General features: G+C 47.9%; 1 protein-coding gene across 2 annotated transcripts in view; it reads left to right on the forward strand.

Annotated features, from left to right (window-relative positions):
• LOC135237682 (dual specificity calcium/calmodulin-dependent 3',5'-cyclic nucleotide phosphodiesterase 1B-like) overlaps positions 1–13689 on the forward strand; it is a 33128-nt gene extending 19439 nt beyond the window's left edge. For both annotated transcript variants that reach the window (XM_064305030.1, XM_064305031.1), the window contains exons 8-14: positions 2549–2674; positions 4963–5064; positions 6212–6332; positions 7029–7110; positions 7828–7945; positions 8382–8518; positions 11541–13689. In XM_064305030.1, coding sequence (XP_064161100.1) covers positions 2549–2674; positions 4963–5064; positions 6212–6332; positions 7029–7110; positions 7828–7945; positions 8382–8518; positions 11541–11644 — 790 coding nt within the window. In that variant the 3' untranslated portion in view covers positions 11645–13689. The remainder of the gene's footprint in view (positions 1–2548; positions 2675–4962; positions 5065–6211; positions 6333–7028; positions 7111–7827; positions 7946–8381; positions 8519–11540) is intronic.
• The last annotated feature ends 5479 nt before the right edge of the window (positions 13690–19168 follow it).

Below are 19168 nucleotides of genomic sequence, written 5' to 3' on the forward strand. Positions count from 1 at the left end.
GCAGTCAGCCCTCCCGCGCCGCCGCCGGGGGCGTTACAGACCGGCGCGTCTCAGAGCTACGCTTCCTGGGCCTCGCGGCGCGGCGTCGACACAACCGATTAGCATTTCGCGCGAGGCGCAGCTTCGACGGCCCTCTTAAGAGGAAGGAGGGGAAAAGGAAGCGTTTGCATGCATGCGCCGCTGCAGCCCGGCCGCAGAAACACCGCACGCTCCCCGCAGCCGTCTGCAGACTGCCCCAGAAAAACACCTCTATCTGCGGCCCGCGGAGACCTGCCGCTCCTGCAGCGTCGCTCGAGCTCAGCCTGCACCTTAGCAAGCGCAGACGCCTGAGAGTCCCCCACGGCCCTAATACCCCCACGGCCCTCTGCCCCGGGCACATTTACTGCCCTAATACCCCCACAGCCCTCTGCCCCAGGCACATTTACTGCCCTAATACCCCCACAGCCCTCTGCCCCAGGCACATTTACTGCCCTAATACCCCCACAGCCCTCTGCCCCAGGCACATTTACTGCCCTAATACCCCCACGGCCCTCTGCCCCGGGCACATTTACAGCCCTAATACCCCCACGGCCCTCTGCCCCGGGCACATTTACTGCCCTAATACCCCCACGGCCCTCTGCCCCGGGCACATTTACTGCCCTAATACCCCCACGGCCCTCTGCCCCGGGCACATTTACTGCCCTAATACCCCCACAGCCCTCTGCCCCAGGCACATTTACTGCCCTAATACCCCACAGCCCTCTGCCCCAGGCACATTTACTGCCCTAATACCCCCACAGCCCTCTGCCCCAGGCACATTTACTGCCCTAATACCCCCACAGCCCTCTGCCCCAGGCACATTTACTGCCCTAATACCCCCACGGCCCTCTGCCCCGGGCACATTTACTGCCCTAATACCCCCACGGCCCTCTGCCCCGGGCACATTTACTGCCCTAATACCCCCACGGCCCTCTGCCCCGGGCACATTTACTGCCCTAATACCCCCACGGCCCTCTGCCCCGGGCACATTTACTGCCCTAATACCCCCACAGCCCTCTGCCCCAGGCACATTTACTGCCCTAATACCCCCACAGCCTGAGAGAACAGCCCTAATACCCCCACAGCCCTCTGCCCCAGGCACATTTACTGCCCTAATACCCCCACAGCCTGAGAGAACAGTCCTAATACCCTCACAGCCTGAGGGAACAGCCCTCTGCCCCAGGCACATTTACTGCCCTAATACCCCCACAGCCCTCTGCCCTGGGCACATTTACTGCCCTAATACCCCCACAGCCTGAGAGAACAGCCCTAATACCCCCACAGCCTGAGCGAACAGCCCTTCTACCCCCACAGCCTGAGGGAAAAGCCCTCTACCCGGATACATTTACTGCCCTAATACCCCACACAGCCCGAGTGAACAGCCCTAATACCCCCACAGACTGAGAGAACAGCCCTCTGCCCCCGAGCCTGAGAGAACAGCCCATTGTGCCCCCTGCTGGACTGCTGGAGCATCGTCTCTGGGCGTTCGTTCTCAGGGTTAATTTTGGGAAGCAGAGAGGTCAGCTCTGTGAGGCGCTCAGGGGGAGGAGGGCTCCTCGTTTCAGTACGTTCATGCAGGTCCTGGAAAAGCCACGCAGGTTAATTTATGTGGGGTCACGAGGGCCTTGGCTGCTACGCACGAAGGTCGTGCTTCTCTGACGTGCTCCGATGTGGACTGCAGTTCCACTCCCACTCCAAGTAGCCTCATTATATTTAGCTCCTACTTCAGTGGCGTCTATTGCTTCAAAAAACAACCAATCTCTCTTGAGCTTTGAGTCCTTAAAAAGGACACGAAAAGACTTTTCAAGCCAAAAGCATCGGCCACATCTGTTCTACTTACATACATTGGAAAAATGCACTTTCCACTAATGCAAATAAACAGGAATAGATATAAAACATCCACTGCAATTGACTGTAATGTCTCCCACCTATAATTATGATTCCTTTTCTGGTCATTACACAGAACACAATATTTCAGTGCAACAGAAACAGATTTTTTTTAACAGTGGAAAAACAACAGACTACTGGAAGAATAATCAAGAGAAAGAAATCTGAGATCAATTTATTCCTGTTATGGTTGAATCCACATACGTTTTGGGGTTGGTGAGGGACATTCATGTGCTGTTGGAGGTGCCAGTGTGTGTGTGTGTGTGCATGTGTGTTATACAGAATCATACATACCTCTAACCCCTTGTTACTGATTTAAAGCATTTTCTTTGAACTTTACTATTCTTCTCAAAATGTGCGCCTCTCAGGTAATGTGTAATAACTGCAAATGTCTCCTCCAGAGTTTAGTGCATCTGCAGCCCCCCCTCCACTGCTGCAGATGCACTAAACAAAGCCATTTCCACCTTCTTCCCACGTTCTGTCTTTCAATTTACACCTTCTTCCCACGTTCTGTCTTTCAATTTCGCTTTGATACAGTGAGCAGAATGAAGGTCAGTTGAAGGCAGGCCAAAGACTGGGTGTAGCAGCAGGCTAGTGTAGCAGTAGGCTAACGTGCGCTTGTGTGCTCCCTGTCCTCTGAAAGGTCCGATTTTGCCCTGATCTACAACGACCGGTCGGTTCTGGAGAGTCACCACGTCAGTGCCACGTACCGCCTGATGCAGGACGAAGAGATGAACATCTTCATCAACCTCTCCCGCGAGGAGTGGACGTAAGAGCTACCCTCGCCTGGTTCTGTCCTTCCCCACTTCACCATGAGGTCTAGAACCTTCTCCTGTTTCCTGTTCTCTTCCTTATACTCTTCCCTGTCTGATATAGAGCCCTCTCCTCCATTTCCTGTTCCCCTCCTTATCCTCTTCCCTGTCCGATATATAGAGCTCTCTCTTCTGTTTCCTGTTCCCTTCCTTATCCTCCTACTGTTCTCCTCCTTATCCTCTTCCCTGTCTGATATAGCGCCCTCTCCTGTTTCGTGTTCCAGCAGCAACAGCTCAGGCTGGTTGTGGATTATACTCTGTTCGCCCCTTTCGACTCTGGGCCTACCAAATACTCTGACCAGCACTGCAGTGCATTTTGGGTACCACTTGCTTTTTAAAAGGATTCAGACATGACAGGCTAAGTCACACACTCACGGTGCGAGGTCACACACTGAGACAGTTACAGCCGAAGTGCCATATGAAACGGACCGTGTTCATCATCACACTTTCAGAGGCTTTAAAGCTGAACCGATGCTGTGTCCCCTCATTCCTGCCTGAGCTGTGAGGACTTTGAGCTGTGCGAAGGACAGCAGAGGCAGGCCTGAAAGCGCTCGGCCATGAAAGTCTCATCTGCTTTTGTGGAAATTAATTCAACAAAACCTACGCCGCCGGAAAGCGCTTGAGTTAGGCTTCCATCTCTGCGTTTCCGGCTTCACGTTTCGTCAGATCAGCAAACCGTCTCGAAGCGACCACCGCCTCTAGCACTCAGCGCCATTCTGATTGCGATTGATAACACGTCATGTACTCTGTAAAGAAGGTCATCACGACGCGAGAGGTTTTGGTGAACTTTTTTTTTTTCATTTTCAGTGTCTGATTGGAATCATTACATAGATTACTGTAGTCTTGTTTTTTTAAACGTTACTCTAGTTTTGTTGCTATAAATCTTAATAATCAATAACCAAACCTGAGGTAATTTGACTCTCATTATCACATTTATTTATTAGTCCTTTTCAACATGTCCTTTTCAGTGGTCCACTATCTTTGACTTCTTGCCAATGGTTTCATTTTTCCAGCCTTCATTTATCAAACACAGCTTCATTTCCCATGTTGTATTTCCTATCGCTAAGAAACATGTCTGTATAATTTCGCCCGCATTGCTAACTTTTTTAATCAGTGGAAAGTGTGACTCATTTCTCTTTAGGCTGATGCTCGTATTTCTGCATCTGCGATAGGGAGTCTGATACTGCAGTGCCTCTAGAATTTCTTTGAGCCCACAACTGGCTTTATGAGTAAATACATTTCCTGGGACCCATCTCTTCTGAAACTGTAGCCTAACATATAAATATGCACGTTCATAACATATGTCAAAAACTTGCCACCTAATCATCCCGATTTAATTGGCTAAAAAAAGTTGCTCAGTGGCCAACAATAGAGGATTGTGGTTGTACTGGGCAGCTCCCAGGTGTGAATGTGTATGAGTGTGAAGCAGGGCATTGCTGCAAAAGAGCATCCGTGCTCAGTGAACCTACCCTGGGTAAATAAAGGTTAAATACATTTTTTTTTTAAATGTCAAAGCATCTGCATGCACACTGCCATTGGTATCGTGCGTATATCTACTACAGATGAATTTGCTGACAGTCAGTGATGAATGGAAACTACGTAATATGCATCCAGTTGTTTTTTAACACCGATGTTGTGACCCTGCTCAACCCCTCTCATGGCCCGCGGTTGGGAAGCCCTGCCATAAGGCCCGGTTGTGTGTGCTACTTCCAGGTTCAAGCCTGTATGACTGACTGCTCAGTTAGTACCTCTACTCTTCTGCAGAGCTGTGCTGTGACACCTGTATTAGCTGTGGTCTGTGTGTGAATCCCACAGTGTGTGTAGTCTCTGGTGTGTGCGTGTGTGTGTGTGTGTGTGTGTGTGTGCGTGTGAGAGTGTGTGTGTGAGTGTGTGAGAGAGTGTGTGTGTGTAGTGTGAGTATGTGAGTGTGTGTGTGCATATTGTGTGCGTGTATGAGTGTGAGTGTGTGAGAGTGAGTGTGTGTGTGTAGTGTGAGTGTCTGTGTGTGAGAGTGCGTGTGTGTATAGTGTGTGTGTGTGTGTATGAATGTGTGCGTGTGTGTGCATGTGAGTGTGAGTGTGTGAGAGTGAGTGTGTGTGTGTAGTGTGAGTGTATGTGTGAGAGTGAGTGTGTGTGTGTGTGAGTGAGAGAGTGTCTGAGAGTGTGTGTGTGTGTGTGTGAGAGAGAGAGAGTGTGTGTGTGTTTTTGTGTGTGAGTGACTCATGTTCTCTCTGCTGTGTGGTAGGGAGCTGCGCTCGTTGGTCATAGAGATGGTTCTGGCCACAGACATGTCCTCCCACCTCCTCCAGGTCAAAGGCATGAGGGCCTTTTTGCAGCAGCAGGAACGGTAAAGTACCCATGATTCCAGTTTCCTGTTTTCTGTTCCACCTCAGTTCTAACCTGTAGTTACACCCTCCAACACCAAGAAGGCAACACCGGGATTTACTTTGAGCAAATAACACATTTGGTACCTTACGCTATTCAAACAAGGCCATGCTCAAAACCGCTTAATTGCCTACTATCGAGTATTCAAGTTGTATTGCATTCAATAGTAAGCAAGTAAGCTGTTCTGGGCACGGCCCTTGATTAGTTGAATCAGATCTGTCAGTGCTGAGATACAGCAAAGCAGTGTACCGGCACCAGACTTCTTCACAGACACCCCTGCTTCAGAGGCCGGCAGCCCTCCAGTTGGTCCTTAACTGCATAATTATTGATTAATGCAACAGCACCTACAGTGACACCTTGAGGATAAGGACTGAAGTGCAGGCCAAATTCTTCCCAGGTCCCATGGTCAGGAAAAGCCAATGCATTACGTGTGCATGAAAATGTCATTTTTAGTGTGTATAAAACATATTTTGAAATTTGTTCTGCGGATGCACAGGTGAGGTTGTGTTTTTGAGTGTTGGAAATTGTATGGACAACACCCTAATGTCTGGCAGAGCCCGAGGTCTTATAACAGACATGTCTCGTAACCAATCAGACAGGGGGCCAATGAATCACCCCCAGAGAAGATGTAAATGTACCTTGTTATTTGTATGAAAGAGAAGTATAGTTTCTGTGTTTGTTAAGCACTTGGTACCACAGTTTTGTTCCTGGGAATGGCAGTATAATTAGGCCTAAATGTTCCCGGTTATGGTCATGGGGTCTGTCTCTCCATCAGTACAGAGATTAGTTTAGTCCAGTCTGTTTTCTGTATGGAGCCTGTCTCTCCATCAGTACAGCTCTGTGTGTCTGTGCTGGGACACAGGTAGAGACAGAGGGGAAACTGGGGTCTGTGTGTGTCTGTGCTGGGACACAGGTAGAGGCAGAGGGGAAACTGGGCTCTGTGTGTGCCTGTGCAGGGACACAGGTAGAGGCAGAGGGGAAACTGGGCTCTGTGTGTGTCTGTGCTGGGACACAGGTAGAGGCAAAGTGGAAACTGGGCTCTGTGTGTGCCTGTGCAGGGACACAGGTTGAGACAGAGGGGAAACTGGGCTCTGTGTGTGCCTTTGCAGGGTAGATAAACCAAAAGCTTTGTCCCTGCTGCTCCACACTGCTGACATCAGCCACCCCACCAAACCCTGGACTCTGCACTCTCGCTGGACCAAGGCCCTGATGGAGGAGTTCTTCAGACAGGTACACACTCACCTATGGACCTAAGAGCAGGTATACATTTACCTATGGACCTATGAGCAGGTATACATTTACCTATGGACCTATGAGCAGGTATACATTTACCTATGGACCTATGAGCAGGTTACAGTCACCTATGGACCTATGAGCCTGTAAACATTCATCTATGGACCTATGAGCAGGTAACCACACACCTATGGACGAATGAGCTGGTAAACGCTCATCCATGGACCAATGAGCAGGTAAACGCTCATCTATGGACCAATAAGCAGGTACACATTCACCTGTGAACATATGAGCAGGTACACGCTCACCTATTGACCTATGAGTAGGTATCTGCCCACCTACAGATATGTCTGTGTAATCCTTTATAATGCTTTAATCGATCAATAAAAAGTGGAGTAACAGGAAAACACAGCAGACCCTGTAGATGTCCTGGGCCAGGGCTGGGGACCCCAGCAGACCCTGCAGCTCTCCAGGACCAGGGCTGGGGACCCCAGCAGACCCTGCGGCTCTCCAGGACCAGGGCTGGGGACCCCAGCATACCCTGCGGCTCTCCAGGACCAAGGCTGGGGACCCCAGCAGACCCTGCAGCTCTCCAGGACCAGGGCTGGGGACCCCAGCAGAACTTGTTGCTCTACAGAAGCAGGGCTGGGACCCCATAATTTGCAGTAAAACAGATTCTCTTGTTTTTTTTAGGGGGATAGAGAGGCAGAGATGGGACTCCCATTCTCTCCCTTGTGTGATCGTAAGAGCACCTTAGTGGCCCAATCCCAGATAGGTAATGTACCACACAGTACAGTAACTTACTGTAAATGCTCTGTACAACACACCACATCACTACGGTAATCTACTGTAAATGTCCTGTACAACGCACCACATCACTACGGTAATCTACTGTAAATGTTCCGTATGACGTACTAATGACAAGGACAATAACTAACTAAGACATGCAGTTCATCAGCAGCTGGCTCTCAAGGACATTCCAAACACAATGTTTACTGAAGAAGCATTTAAGGCTGTGTAGATTAACTCTGTCCAACAGAAATACTGCCACAGATATTGTTTAAGATTGCTTCATTTGTACTTTCTCAATGTAAATAGATTATGCTTTTTGTGTGGAAAAGGAGTATACATGAAAAATGAATAACTACCTTAAAAAAGGTTGTTTTGAGCCGCAAAATTAACAGTAATGGCATTTTAGAGTTATGTATGCATATAGGTTTGGCATGACCAAATCACCATTCCATGAAAGCACATGAGAACATGTTACTGAGAAACAGTACTGACGGGAAGCCAATACTTCACAGAGTGAAAAATAGGCAGAGCTTCCATATGCCATCAGGGACTGATCTATCATTGTACTCTGCTGTGGAGAGCAAAGTTTCTAAATGTATTGACACATGACTGAATGACTGACAGCTAACTGTAGCTCCACCCATTTCAGAAAGCTCACTCTCCCATCACTGAGTGACCAGTGGCCATTTTGCGCCTGCAGGCTTTATCGATTTCATCGTGGACCCCACCTTCTCCCTGCTGACGGACATGGCCGAGCGGATCGTCATCCCGCTGGTCCAGGAGAACCCCGAACCGCCCGACCCCTGCAATCGAAACAGGTGTTCTGTGGACTCCATTTTAGGGTTTTAAAATCTTCTCCTGTGTGCTTGCTGTGGATGTAATCTGTAGGCTATGTATTTAGGATTTGTATCTCTGGTTCTTGTGTACAGAATGCATTTGCATTAGTACTGTAGTGAGAGTCACTGGCCTGTGACTGTTCTCCTGGATTGGCATTACTGCTCCCATAGTTAAATAAGGCAAATACACTTGCGTTCATTCTTTCACATGTATACAGTAAGAGCAGCTAAATGGATTTAATTAATGTTTTGTGCACGTCTTGTGTGACATTGGACCATATACTGACGCATAAGCTTTCAGTTACTACATTTTCAAATTAAATATTAAAACTCTGAATAGTAACAGAAACATATTCCATATAAAATAGTTTTTATTTTTGTATTTTGGTGGCTAATTGTTATTATTTTTGCCTTTCAGTCTGCTGTGGAAGGAGAGCTCCAGGGGCCTGCAGTGGAGTCTGGCTCACATCACGGCCGAGCTTGTCAGTTTCCGCTCCACCTGGACCCGGCACACCGAGGAAAACAAGTTCAAATGGAAGGAGAGAGCGGTAAACGGTGGGTATGACCCCTGCCAAGGGTGGGTATGACCGGCCAAGGGTGGGTATGACCGGCCAAGGGTGGGTATGACCCCGGCCAAGGGTGGGTATGACCGGCCAAGGGTGGGTATGAACGGCCAAGGGTGGGTATGACCCCGGCCAAGGGTGGGTATGAATGGCCAAGGGTGGGTATGCCCCGGCCAAGGGTGGGTATGAACGGCCAAGGGTGAGTATGACCCCGGCCAAGGGTGGGTATGACCAGCCAAGGGTGGGCATGAACGGCCAAGGGTGGGTATGACCCCGGCCAAAGGTGGGTGTGACCCCGGCCAAGGGTGGGTATGACCCCTGCCAAGGGTGGGTATGACCCCGGCTAAGGGTGGGTATGACCCCGGCCAAGGGTGGGTATGACCCCTGCCAAGGGTGGGTATGAACGGCCAAGGGTGGGTATGACCCTGGCCAAGGGTGGGTATGACCGGCCAAGGGTGGGTATGACCCCTGCCAAGGGTGGGTATGACGCCAAGGGTGGTATGACCCGGCCAGGTGGTATGACCGCCAAGGGTGGGTATGACCCGGCCAAGGGTGGGTATGACGGCCAAGGGTGGGTATGACCCGCCAAGGGTGGGTATGACCGGCCAAGGTGGGTATGAAGCCAAGGTGGGTATGACCGTGCCAAGGGTGGGTATGACCCGGCCAAAGGTGGGTATGAACGGCCAAGGGTGGGCATGACCGGCCAAGGGTGGGTATGACCCCTGCCAAGGGTGGGTATGACCCCGGCCAAGGGTGGGTATGAACGGCCAAGGGTGGGTATGACCCCGGCCAAGGGTGGGTATGACCGGCCAAAGGTGGGTATGAAAGGCCAAGGGTGGGTATGACCCCGGCCAAGGGTGGGTATGACCCCGGTCAACAGCCCTCCCCCTTTGAGAGCTTAATTTACACGATAATCCATTCTTCAGCGAACTGTTTATCTTTCAACATACACAGAACAAATGTAGCAGAACTTTGAGTTTTTCCATTAACAATGTTAGCCCTAAAGTGTTAGGCCTACTGAAGTGGCTGGAAATATATATAGTCTAATGTTTTGCAATATAACACACATGCATTTGGCCACATTTATCCAATGTGAGCCGAAGGATTTTTGATTTTTGATTGATTCAATGTCCAAACTGCTCTAAGCTGTTCATTTTGTGTGGGCAACAAAAACACAGTTTTAAAGCTTGTTTTGTATGTTTGTCGTTACTTGGCCATCTCTTTAAATTGTCTGCAATGGAATTCCAAGCTCCTTATATGGTATTTTAGCAGGTCAATTTACGCTAATTGCAAGTTCTGTGAACTTGCTTTTCATTTACAATGAATTGGTGTTTATCCGCATACGCACACGAATATTAAAAAAAGCGGTGTCTATGCGTGTTTGATGAATCCAACTGAATTAACCACTAGTTAGTTTCCAATTACGCGTAAATGTATACACATTTTTACGAACATATTGATAAATGAGGATCATTGTGTCTACGCTTGCTGTAGGAAATGCCTTTTAAATATGTCACCAAGCATGTGGGAAAACTGGCATTTAGTTTGTAACGTGCTTTGTCATTATTATTTATTTTTTGATTATTGTTTAAACACTGTTGTGCATGCTAGATGCATTTACACTCCAGATCGCTTACTGCATGCAGAAATAACACTTGGTTGTAGAAAGCTTTGATCATGGCAGGACATCGCCTACTTGGCAGGGACAAATTAAAATAAACTTCGGCGGGTGGCACTCCGGTGAGAAACTGCAAAACAAATAAATAAGCTACAAAGCAAACAACGAGTCATGACTAATGGAAAGCAGATTATAGCCTAATTCCAGAAGTGATATGTTCTATTTTAAATAAAAGTATAATTCTGTCTTCAATGGAAACTGAGGAAAACTCATTTTAAACAAGCATCCTTAACTGTATTATCCTTAAGTATTAATATGTAAGTAATGCACAGAAAGAAGGTCGAGGACACGGATTCTGAGTGAAACAGTGTTTACTGCAGCTTTTTCATCGAGGCAAGCACAGAGTCTGAGTACCTGCCTCCAATTTAGCTCTTCATGCAGAACCTCACCTGAGTACCTGCCTCCAATTTAGCTCTTCATGCAGAACCTCACCTGAGTACCTGCCTCCAATTTAGCTCTTCATGCAGAACCTCACCTGAGTACCTGCCTCCAATTTAGCTCTTCATGCAGAACCTCACCTGAGTACCTGCCTCAATTTAGCTCGACTACTCATATGCCTAATTAGCCTTAGAACCTCACTTCAGTACCTGCCTCTAATTTAGCTCTTCATGCAGAACCTCACTTAGTACCTGCCTCTAATTTAGCTCTTCATACAGAACCTCACTTGAGTACCTGCCTCTAATTTAGCCCTTCATACAGAACCTCACTTGAGTACCTGCCTCTAATTTAGCCCTTCATACAGAACCTCACTTCAGTACCTGCCTCTAATTTAGCCCTTCATGCAGAACCTCACTTCAGTACCTGCCTCTAATTTAGCTCTTCATGCAGAACCTCACTTGAGTACCTGCCTCTAATTTAGCCCTTCATACAGAACCTCACTTCAGTACCTGCCTCTAATTTAGCTCTTCATGCAGAACCTCACCTGAGTACCTGCCTCTAATTTAGCCCTTCGTGCAGAACCTCACCTGAGTACCTGCCTCTAATTTAGCCCTTCATACAGAACCTCACCTGAGTACCTGCCTCTAATTTAGCCCTTCATACAGAACCTCACTTCAGTACCTGCCTCTAATTTAGCTCTTCATACAGAACCTCACCTGAGTACCTGCCTCTAATTTAGCTCTTCATGCAGAACCTCACCTGAGCACCTGCCTCTAATTTAGCTCTTCATGCAGAACCTCACCTGAGTACCTGCATAGAATTTAACTATTCATACAGAACCTCCCTAATGCACATGGTGGTCCAGCCATTTCAGTCACCTGCTGTCTTTATCACCTTTAACCTTTATTGGAGGTAAAGTAAAAGTGAACCTCCCGCCTTGTCTGTTACCCCCTGACAGGTTCCCTGGATCAGAGCTCTACGGCGGAGCTCTCGCCCAGCGTTGACTCCGACTCCGAGGAGGGTTCGCGGAAAAGCCCGGAAGAGAGCGCTACGCCGCAGTGAAGGCTGCCGCCGGGGCGGTGGCTAAACTCCGCCCCCGCTCCGCGCCGCAGCCGCCGAACGAACACACGTAGCTTCTGCCACCGCCACGCCTCAGAGGCCCTCTCCTTTTTTACGCTTCGTCCTGCTCTTCTCCTAATTTTAGCCGGCCCAGTCCTGCTCTCCGGCCGCCCCCGCTGCTGCACACCCACCGTTAATTTGGGGGGGAAAGGCGGCAAACGCCAAGCCACTGCTTCCCTTGCAGCCGCCGTCCGCACGCTGAGCACACTCTAAGCACATGCCAAGCACATGCTGAGCACATGCTGTGGCTGGTCGGAGCAGTTGCTTCACGTGTGGCTTCGGTGCACAGGCTGCTGGTTCCAGCAGGGGTCGCCAGAGAGCGATGAGTGTCCTCCCAGTCACCAAACCCCCCCGCCCCCCCGCCCCCCCGCCCCCCCCCCAATGGGCGACCCGTATTGTGCCCCACCCTGCAGGGGGTGGACGGGGTCCTACCCCAGGGGCAAACCGACCAGGGCCTTAACAGCGGCCCCGTTTAGAGAGAGAGTGTGACGGTCATCTCCTGGCTAGAACACCTAAATAACACGTTAAAATTCCCGAAGCCCTCAGAGCGCCTCGGCCAGAGCCCGGCTAAAGCAGACCGCGGATCCACCGCGGCGTCCCTGCCGCGGGCGGCGTGCGACCCCGCAGCGCAACGCCAAACCTGCGCTCCCTTCCCAGCTTCCCCTGGGCCAACAGCTCTGGCCTCCTGCACTTCCTCCTCAAAGAGCGCGCATCTCAAACAGTCTCTGCACTGAGTGGGGCCGGCTTTGATTTAACCAGGCTGTGTGGGGGGGGGGGAGAACTGCGCGTTGAGATCAAAAGCTTTGATGTGGAGTCATTTCTCTGACAGGTCTTTGAAAGAGCACGAGCACTAATGTAGGTTACTGATCTAGCTTTAAGCCGAGTCTTAATGGCGAATAATATTTGAGGAGACTGAACATGCTGGTCATGTTATACTGCATGTTTATTGCAGCTTCTGGGTTGGATCCACTTCTGATCAGTCAGATGTTGAATTTATTAATGAGGTTTATTAACGAGCGACAAAAGTAATCCACCATGTGCCTACACATTTTATGGATAGGCACCCTATTTTAGACTGCACAGAATCTGTTTATATTTTTCCAGCTTTATTCATTTGTTCATTTATTCATTTTTGCTGCAGGTTAAATCGTAGACAAATTGTTTAATTTGTGAATACACCATAATATAATGACAATCCCAATATTCTAATTCAGATTCAGTCTAATGTGAGATAATAGTGTAGTGGTCTGCTGAATGCATTTTTGCTCCAGTTAGGAGAACCTCAAAGAAAATGCACTTCATCCTCCGTGGAACTGTGCTGTTTTCCATCACATTTAGGGTAGAAAGATGAGACATCCTGATTAAATTCACTCTCGGTAGACTTGATCCCTTGCTATTTTAAGATTGTGTTTTAAGTGCTTCCAAATTGATATTCTGCACAGGGTGCAGTAACTAGGGAAGAGCAGCCATGGTTTAGCAGGAAAACGTAGAGCCAGCTGTTTGTGCCAGATTGGTAAATACAAACTGCTATGTCATAACGAATGACAGACACCTCACTGAGGACTACCCGTTGGTCAGTGCATCATGATTGTTTTGACTTGTGGTTTCTATGCACATTACTGTATATAAAAATTGATATACATCACAAGTGATAGCCTTTTCAAGCCTTTATACAGTCATGCCTTAAGAAACACAACCAGGCCTTAAGAAAAATAGCAATTTAACACAGAAAAATTGGCCTTATGCTTGAAAGGGCTAAAATTCTTGCAAACAGCAACTAGTAACATGGTGGTAGTTTTTTATATTTTTTTATTTTTTAGCTTGACTGTCTTCAACTTTGAATCCTTTTCTGTTTAATCTTTTTACTGTAATATACTTACTAATAATATTTAATAAAGCTTAAAGTGCAAATAATTGAATTAATTGAAAAATGTTTTTTTTGTATCTTGTTATGTAGTACTACAAGAATAAAGTTATTAATAGATGCAGTTGTTTCCCACCTTTGTCCTTGTGTTTTTGGTGTAAAATGTTTTGAATCTGTACTGTAGTGATGACTAGGAACTATTTATGGGTCACAAGTATTATGTATTCTGATATTATGAGTCAGTACTTCTTTGATAATGTTTTTGTTTTCTTTGTTTGTTTTTTAACACAATATTGAAAGTCCGCATCTGGCTTAATTTCTATTCTGTTTCTGTTTGAGTTTCATAGCTCATAACTAATAAAGTTGGTTCAAAACCCAGAATTAAAAAATCATAATGCTAGTTGGTAAATGGAGAATAAACACAGTCATTTCTGTTTCTCAGAATTACCTTTCTTGCAGGTACAATGTTTATGCATGGCACTTGCAATATGCTACAGTATACGCCATTTTATTCAGATCTTGGCATCTGAATAAGTGTATTTGCCTGCAGACAAAGCCGGCAGTTCATCTGCTTGTGCCCAAAAGTTTAAAAATGCACTTCGTTAATGTCACTGTGATGTCAAGTTTGATGGTTGCAACAAGCAGCATGTGTGGATTAATCAAAATGCAATTTAAAAAAAATTACCACAGAATACTACTGCAACATTAGGAACATATTATGTAGATTTGCCTTTTTTACACAAGGTTTGCCGAACACATTCTAGATGTTAGCCACACGTGCGGTTTGACTAATGCGGTTTGTCAATGAAATGCACAGTGCTAGCACAAAATAAAACCCAGAAACGTCTTATTCCGACTAAAGTATTAGTGTAAATCTATAGCCAGCAGATGTTTCTGTTATAGCAGCATTTATGTCCTACTCCCAGTTTGCTGATATCTCACTACCCCAGCCTCCCTTCCTATAAATCAATGAATGATGGCCTGGCTTTCCTGAGTCCATCTATCTGCCATGGCTAAGGAAGGTGCCGTGGAATGATTTAATGAACAGCGGGAACTACAGTAGAAGGTGCTGAACTCTCCAAGCATTAATGGTGAGTCATGGTCTTTACACTGTTTAACCACTGGAAGATGATCCCTGCAAGAATTTATGGTGAGTCATGGTCTTTACACTGCTTAACCACTGGAAGCCCATCTCTGCAAGCATTCATGATGAGTCATGGTCTTTACACTGCTTAACCACTGGAAGCTCATCTCTGCAAGCTTTCATGATGAGTCATGGTCTTTACACTGCTTAAGCTCCTCTCTGCATGTTTTCATGATGAGTCATGGTCTTTACACTGCTTAACCACTGGAAGCCCATCTCTGCAAGCATTCATGATGAGTCATGGTCTTTACACTGCTTAACCACTGGAAGCTTTGGCTTCATCACAGACTGCTCCCGTCTTCCTCTCGTCCGGCGAGGTCAGTCTCCACTCCTAAGGGGCCACACCTGGGGGCCACACTGGTGACATGCACTGTGTTTCTCAGTGTTGATTGGCTGAGGGTCCCTGACTGGCTGAAGAGCACACGCTACCTCGTCTCCACGACCAAAATTGGTTGCTGCTCAGAAGAAAACCCCAAAAACCTGCGTACAATGCGACCTCCAGGACCAGGGGTTTGAGACCCCCGCTCTAGTTTTGCACAGGTACCAGGAAACACGGCTGTTTATGGGACAGCAAATTGGGCGTACGTTAGGAACAGTCATAGTCACCTTGGTTCTACACAGAAGCTTGAGTAGACGTGATTTGGAAACCTGAAAACGGGAAATGCGCCGCCATCTTGAATAAATTCCTGTTCCTCTCCAGTGTCCAGGGGCCTCTCGTAAAGTCTTTCGCTGCTTCCGTGTCAGGCCCACTGAATTTACCTGACTATCACTCACAGGAACACAAACAATAATCTCTTTCATGATGCCCTTAAGCCCTGAGTATGAGTTCAAACTAAGACTGTCGGCCCACAGGGTTTTTAAATATTGGATGTGGATGATGTTATATCTTCGCTTCTCATTGTCTGTTACATAATTAATATCCCACTTTTCTATTTTTAGGGGACCTGCAAGTAGGCCTGGTATTGCACACCACCAGAGATGCAACACATACGCTCCAGAGCTGGGGAGGAGGAGACTGTTTCGGAATGGCACGGCCAATTCTTTTCCTGTAGAATAAACCAATGCAAATTTTAACCGGGAGAATTTATAAATATTTACATTGGTTATCAACACCACCCCAACAGCTGTGCAGAAATGTAAAAAAGCGATAGAAAGACTGAGAAAGAAACTGTCAGTGTTCCACAAATATGAATGTGTGTGGATGCAAAATTACACAGTAAACTCTGCTAATAGCTCGGGGTTAAATCTAACATATCTCTAAAATGTTCCTGTCCAAAGTTAGCAGAAACTGACATCTTTGTGTCAAATTCATCACAATTATTATTATTATTATCCACCAAATCTTGGCCCGGCGTTGCCACAGCTGTCCGCTCACCAGCGTTTCGCGCAAGCTCAGGTGATGCGGATATGCTGTATAAAGGGCAGGGGCCTCTGCTTGTAACCTGAAGGCTGTGGTTTCGATACTCAGGTAGGACACTGCCGATGGACCCTTGAGCAAGCTGCTTAACCTGAATTCCTTCAGCTATATATGATGCTATGCAAAACAAAAGTGACTAACATAACAGCATAACAGTGTCTTCTGAATGCCCGTAATGTAATATAACAATGTATGAGGGAATGAAGACCAGCCGTTAAGAGAAGGCAGAATGGCTGGTAAATGGTTGTGCCCCTAGTGGACGACTGTGGTACTGGTCAGCAGATTAAACAGCCAATGGCAGAGATAGTGGTTTGATTGGCGCTTGTTTTCCAGCCCAACTGTATGTACGCCAGGGGGGTGATACCCCCACTTCATGCATGACCCCTAAATGGATTTACTGTGCTATTAGCACCTCAGTCAAACCCGGTCAAAGAGACCAGATGTGGTTTCCCATAAAATTAACTTAAGATTGCATGGGCTGCAAATTGAAAAGCTCAGATGACACATTTTATTTCTTTTTTTTAATTGAAGCGATGTCATATAAACATTATTCTATACATTCTCCAATCATACATTTACAGCAGTGTATACAAATGTGTATTTCACAAATCACTACCAGACACAGCTCCATCAGGAGAGGTATCAGTCTCCTCGTCCTCTAACACTACACACATACAGATGACCTGCTCCATTGAAACGTATGGATGCTGCTCAGCCTATGGGAACGGCAGAAGTAGCAGAGATCAGCGGTGGGTGCGCTGCCCACACAAACAGCGTCGCATGCAGTTCATCTGCTGTGGGGTTTCCCTCATGGTGGACAGCCAACCCTGACCGGGACAGATCGTAGAAGACTTTTTAAAAAAGTGAAGCAGAGGAGTGAGAGCTAGCGGAGGGAACAGCCAGGGGACCAGCGCTCTGCCGACTGAACACAGCGTTCAGTATTCTTCAGCGTTCAGTCTTCTTAAAGAGCTCTACGGCAGGAGAACCCAACACTCATACCTGGGGTGAGGGCTTAGCACTGGGGTGGGGACTGGGGGGTGAGGGGTGGGGCTGAGCTCTAGGGTGAGGGTGGGGCTTAGCACTGGGGTGAGGGGCAGGGCTAAGCACTGGGGTGAGGGGTGGGGCTTAGCACTGGGGTGGAGGTGGGGCTTAGCACTGAGATGGGGAGTGGGGCTTAGCACTGTGGTGAGGAGCGGGGTGGGGCTTAGCTCTGGGATGGGTCAGGGCGGGTCTTAGCACTGGGGTAGGGGTGGGGCTTAGCACTGGAGTGGAGGCGGGGCTTAGCACTGGGATGGGTCAGGGCGGGTCTTAGCACTGGGGTAGGGGGTGGGGCTTAGTGCTGGGGCTTATCACTGGGATGGGAGCAAGGCTTAGCGCTGGGGAGAGTAGCAGGAGGGTCAGGGGTGGGGCTTAACACGGGTGGGGGCGGGGCTTAGCACTAAGGTGAGGAGTGGGGCTTAGCACTGGGGTAGGGGGCGGGGCTTAGCACTGGGGTAGGGGCGGGGCTTAGTGCTGGGGTGAGGGGTGGGGCTTAGCACTGGGGTGGGGGCGAGGCTTAGCACTGGGGTGACGTTCACTTGTCTTTTTCCAACAGCATCATGCAATCATGGTTCGCTAGCTAAATCAGACGACAATACGCCTGTACGATGTGCTATGAAATCCTCTATTCAAAGGACCCGTCTCTTTTCAACTAAAATGCAGCTAATCTACCACAAAAGATACGTGATACAAAATGAGACCTGTGAGTTCTGTTTTTCCGATAGAAAAAGGAGCCGACTTCTTCTTCCTTTTTACGACGCTCGTAAAAGAGAAGATCTGACGGTGGTCTCCTGTACAGTGAGGTCGGCAGCATTTACAGCACAGCGGAGATGGGGGAAAAGGAAAGACTTCTTCCCTTCTGAAACTGAGCTACAGTTCTTATTCAAAGACACTGACGCTTTGAAATGACACTCAAAGCGCTGTAATAAATGCTGGCCTCACTCGTATATAACACAACAGCAACAACAACAACGTCGAAAATAAGTAAGAGAGCAGGAGCGGCGGGCGGTGGTGCCGCCCTGTCTTAGCCGTCTGACGGCCGCGCTTCATTGAAGCTCGTTCCCTCTGCTGACGGAGTCATCGCCTGGCCCGGTGTTCTGACAAACCGAGCCACGCGGTCAGGACGTCCTAGTCCCCGCTCAAGCCGCTCAACGAGCCAGAAAAACGGCACTGCCCCTCAGATTGTTCCACGGCGGAGAAAACGCAGGATGTGACAGGTCACGCTGACATTGATTTAAGAACAAGCCGAACTGAAATAACTCAAGATGAAATGATCCTGCATGATGTCTTTACCCAAACACAATAATACATCAGATAACATGTTTGGTGTTATATTGGGCTATTTCACATATCCAGTTTTTTTTTGTCCATTTTCGAGACTAATGAGAAATTACGTAGCCCTGCTGCGTTACTAACAGAAAAATAATTGCTTGCCAGAGCAATGTGCCATAACTTCTGCTTTATTATGCTCAAAGTAACGCACAATCGTAAGCATAACTAACTGACAGCGCAGTGTGAAACTCTACAATACGCATGCAGTTTCAGTAGGAAGGGCAGTTTAAATAGGCAGGGCAGTTTGAATAGGCAGGGCAGTTTGATTATGCAGGGCAATCTGAGTAGGTAGGTAATCCCGAGGGCTAGGGCAGGTAGGGTAATTCTGTAAGTAGGGCAATATGATTAGGCAGGGTAGATTGAGTGAGCAGGGCAGTTTGAGTAGGTAGGGCAGTTTGAGTAGGCAGGGTAGATTGAGCCAGTAGGACAGTTTGAGTAGGTAGGACAGTTTGAGTAGGCAGGGCATCCTGAGGTGGGTAGGGCAGCTTGTGGAAACACAGGCAAAGCAGGATTCACCTGATACTGCTTTAGGGCAATTCTCTAGAAGGTGGGAACCTTTCAATGAGCCTTACCAGTGCTTCGTTTGGATCAATACCAGCCACAGACGTAAATGCTCAGCCGTTTGGGCCACACAATTCCGGGTACAGCATTCTGGTTTAGGGCCACCTGACC

Source organism: Anguilla rostrata, chromosome 13 (assembly GCF_018555375.3).
Source record: "Anguilla rostrata isolate EN2019 chromosome 13, ASM1855537v3, whole genome shotgun sequence".
NCBI classification, from domain to species: Eukaryota; Metazoa; Chordata; class Actinopteri; order Anguilliformes; family Anguillidae; genus Anguilla; species Anguilla rostrata.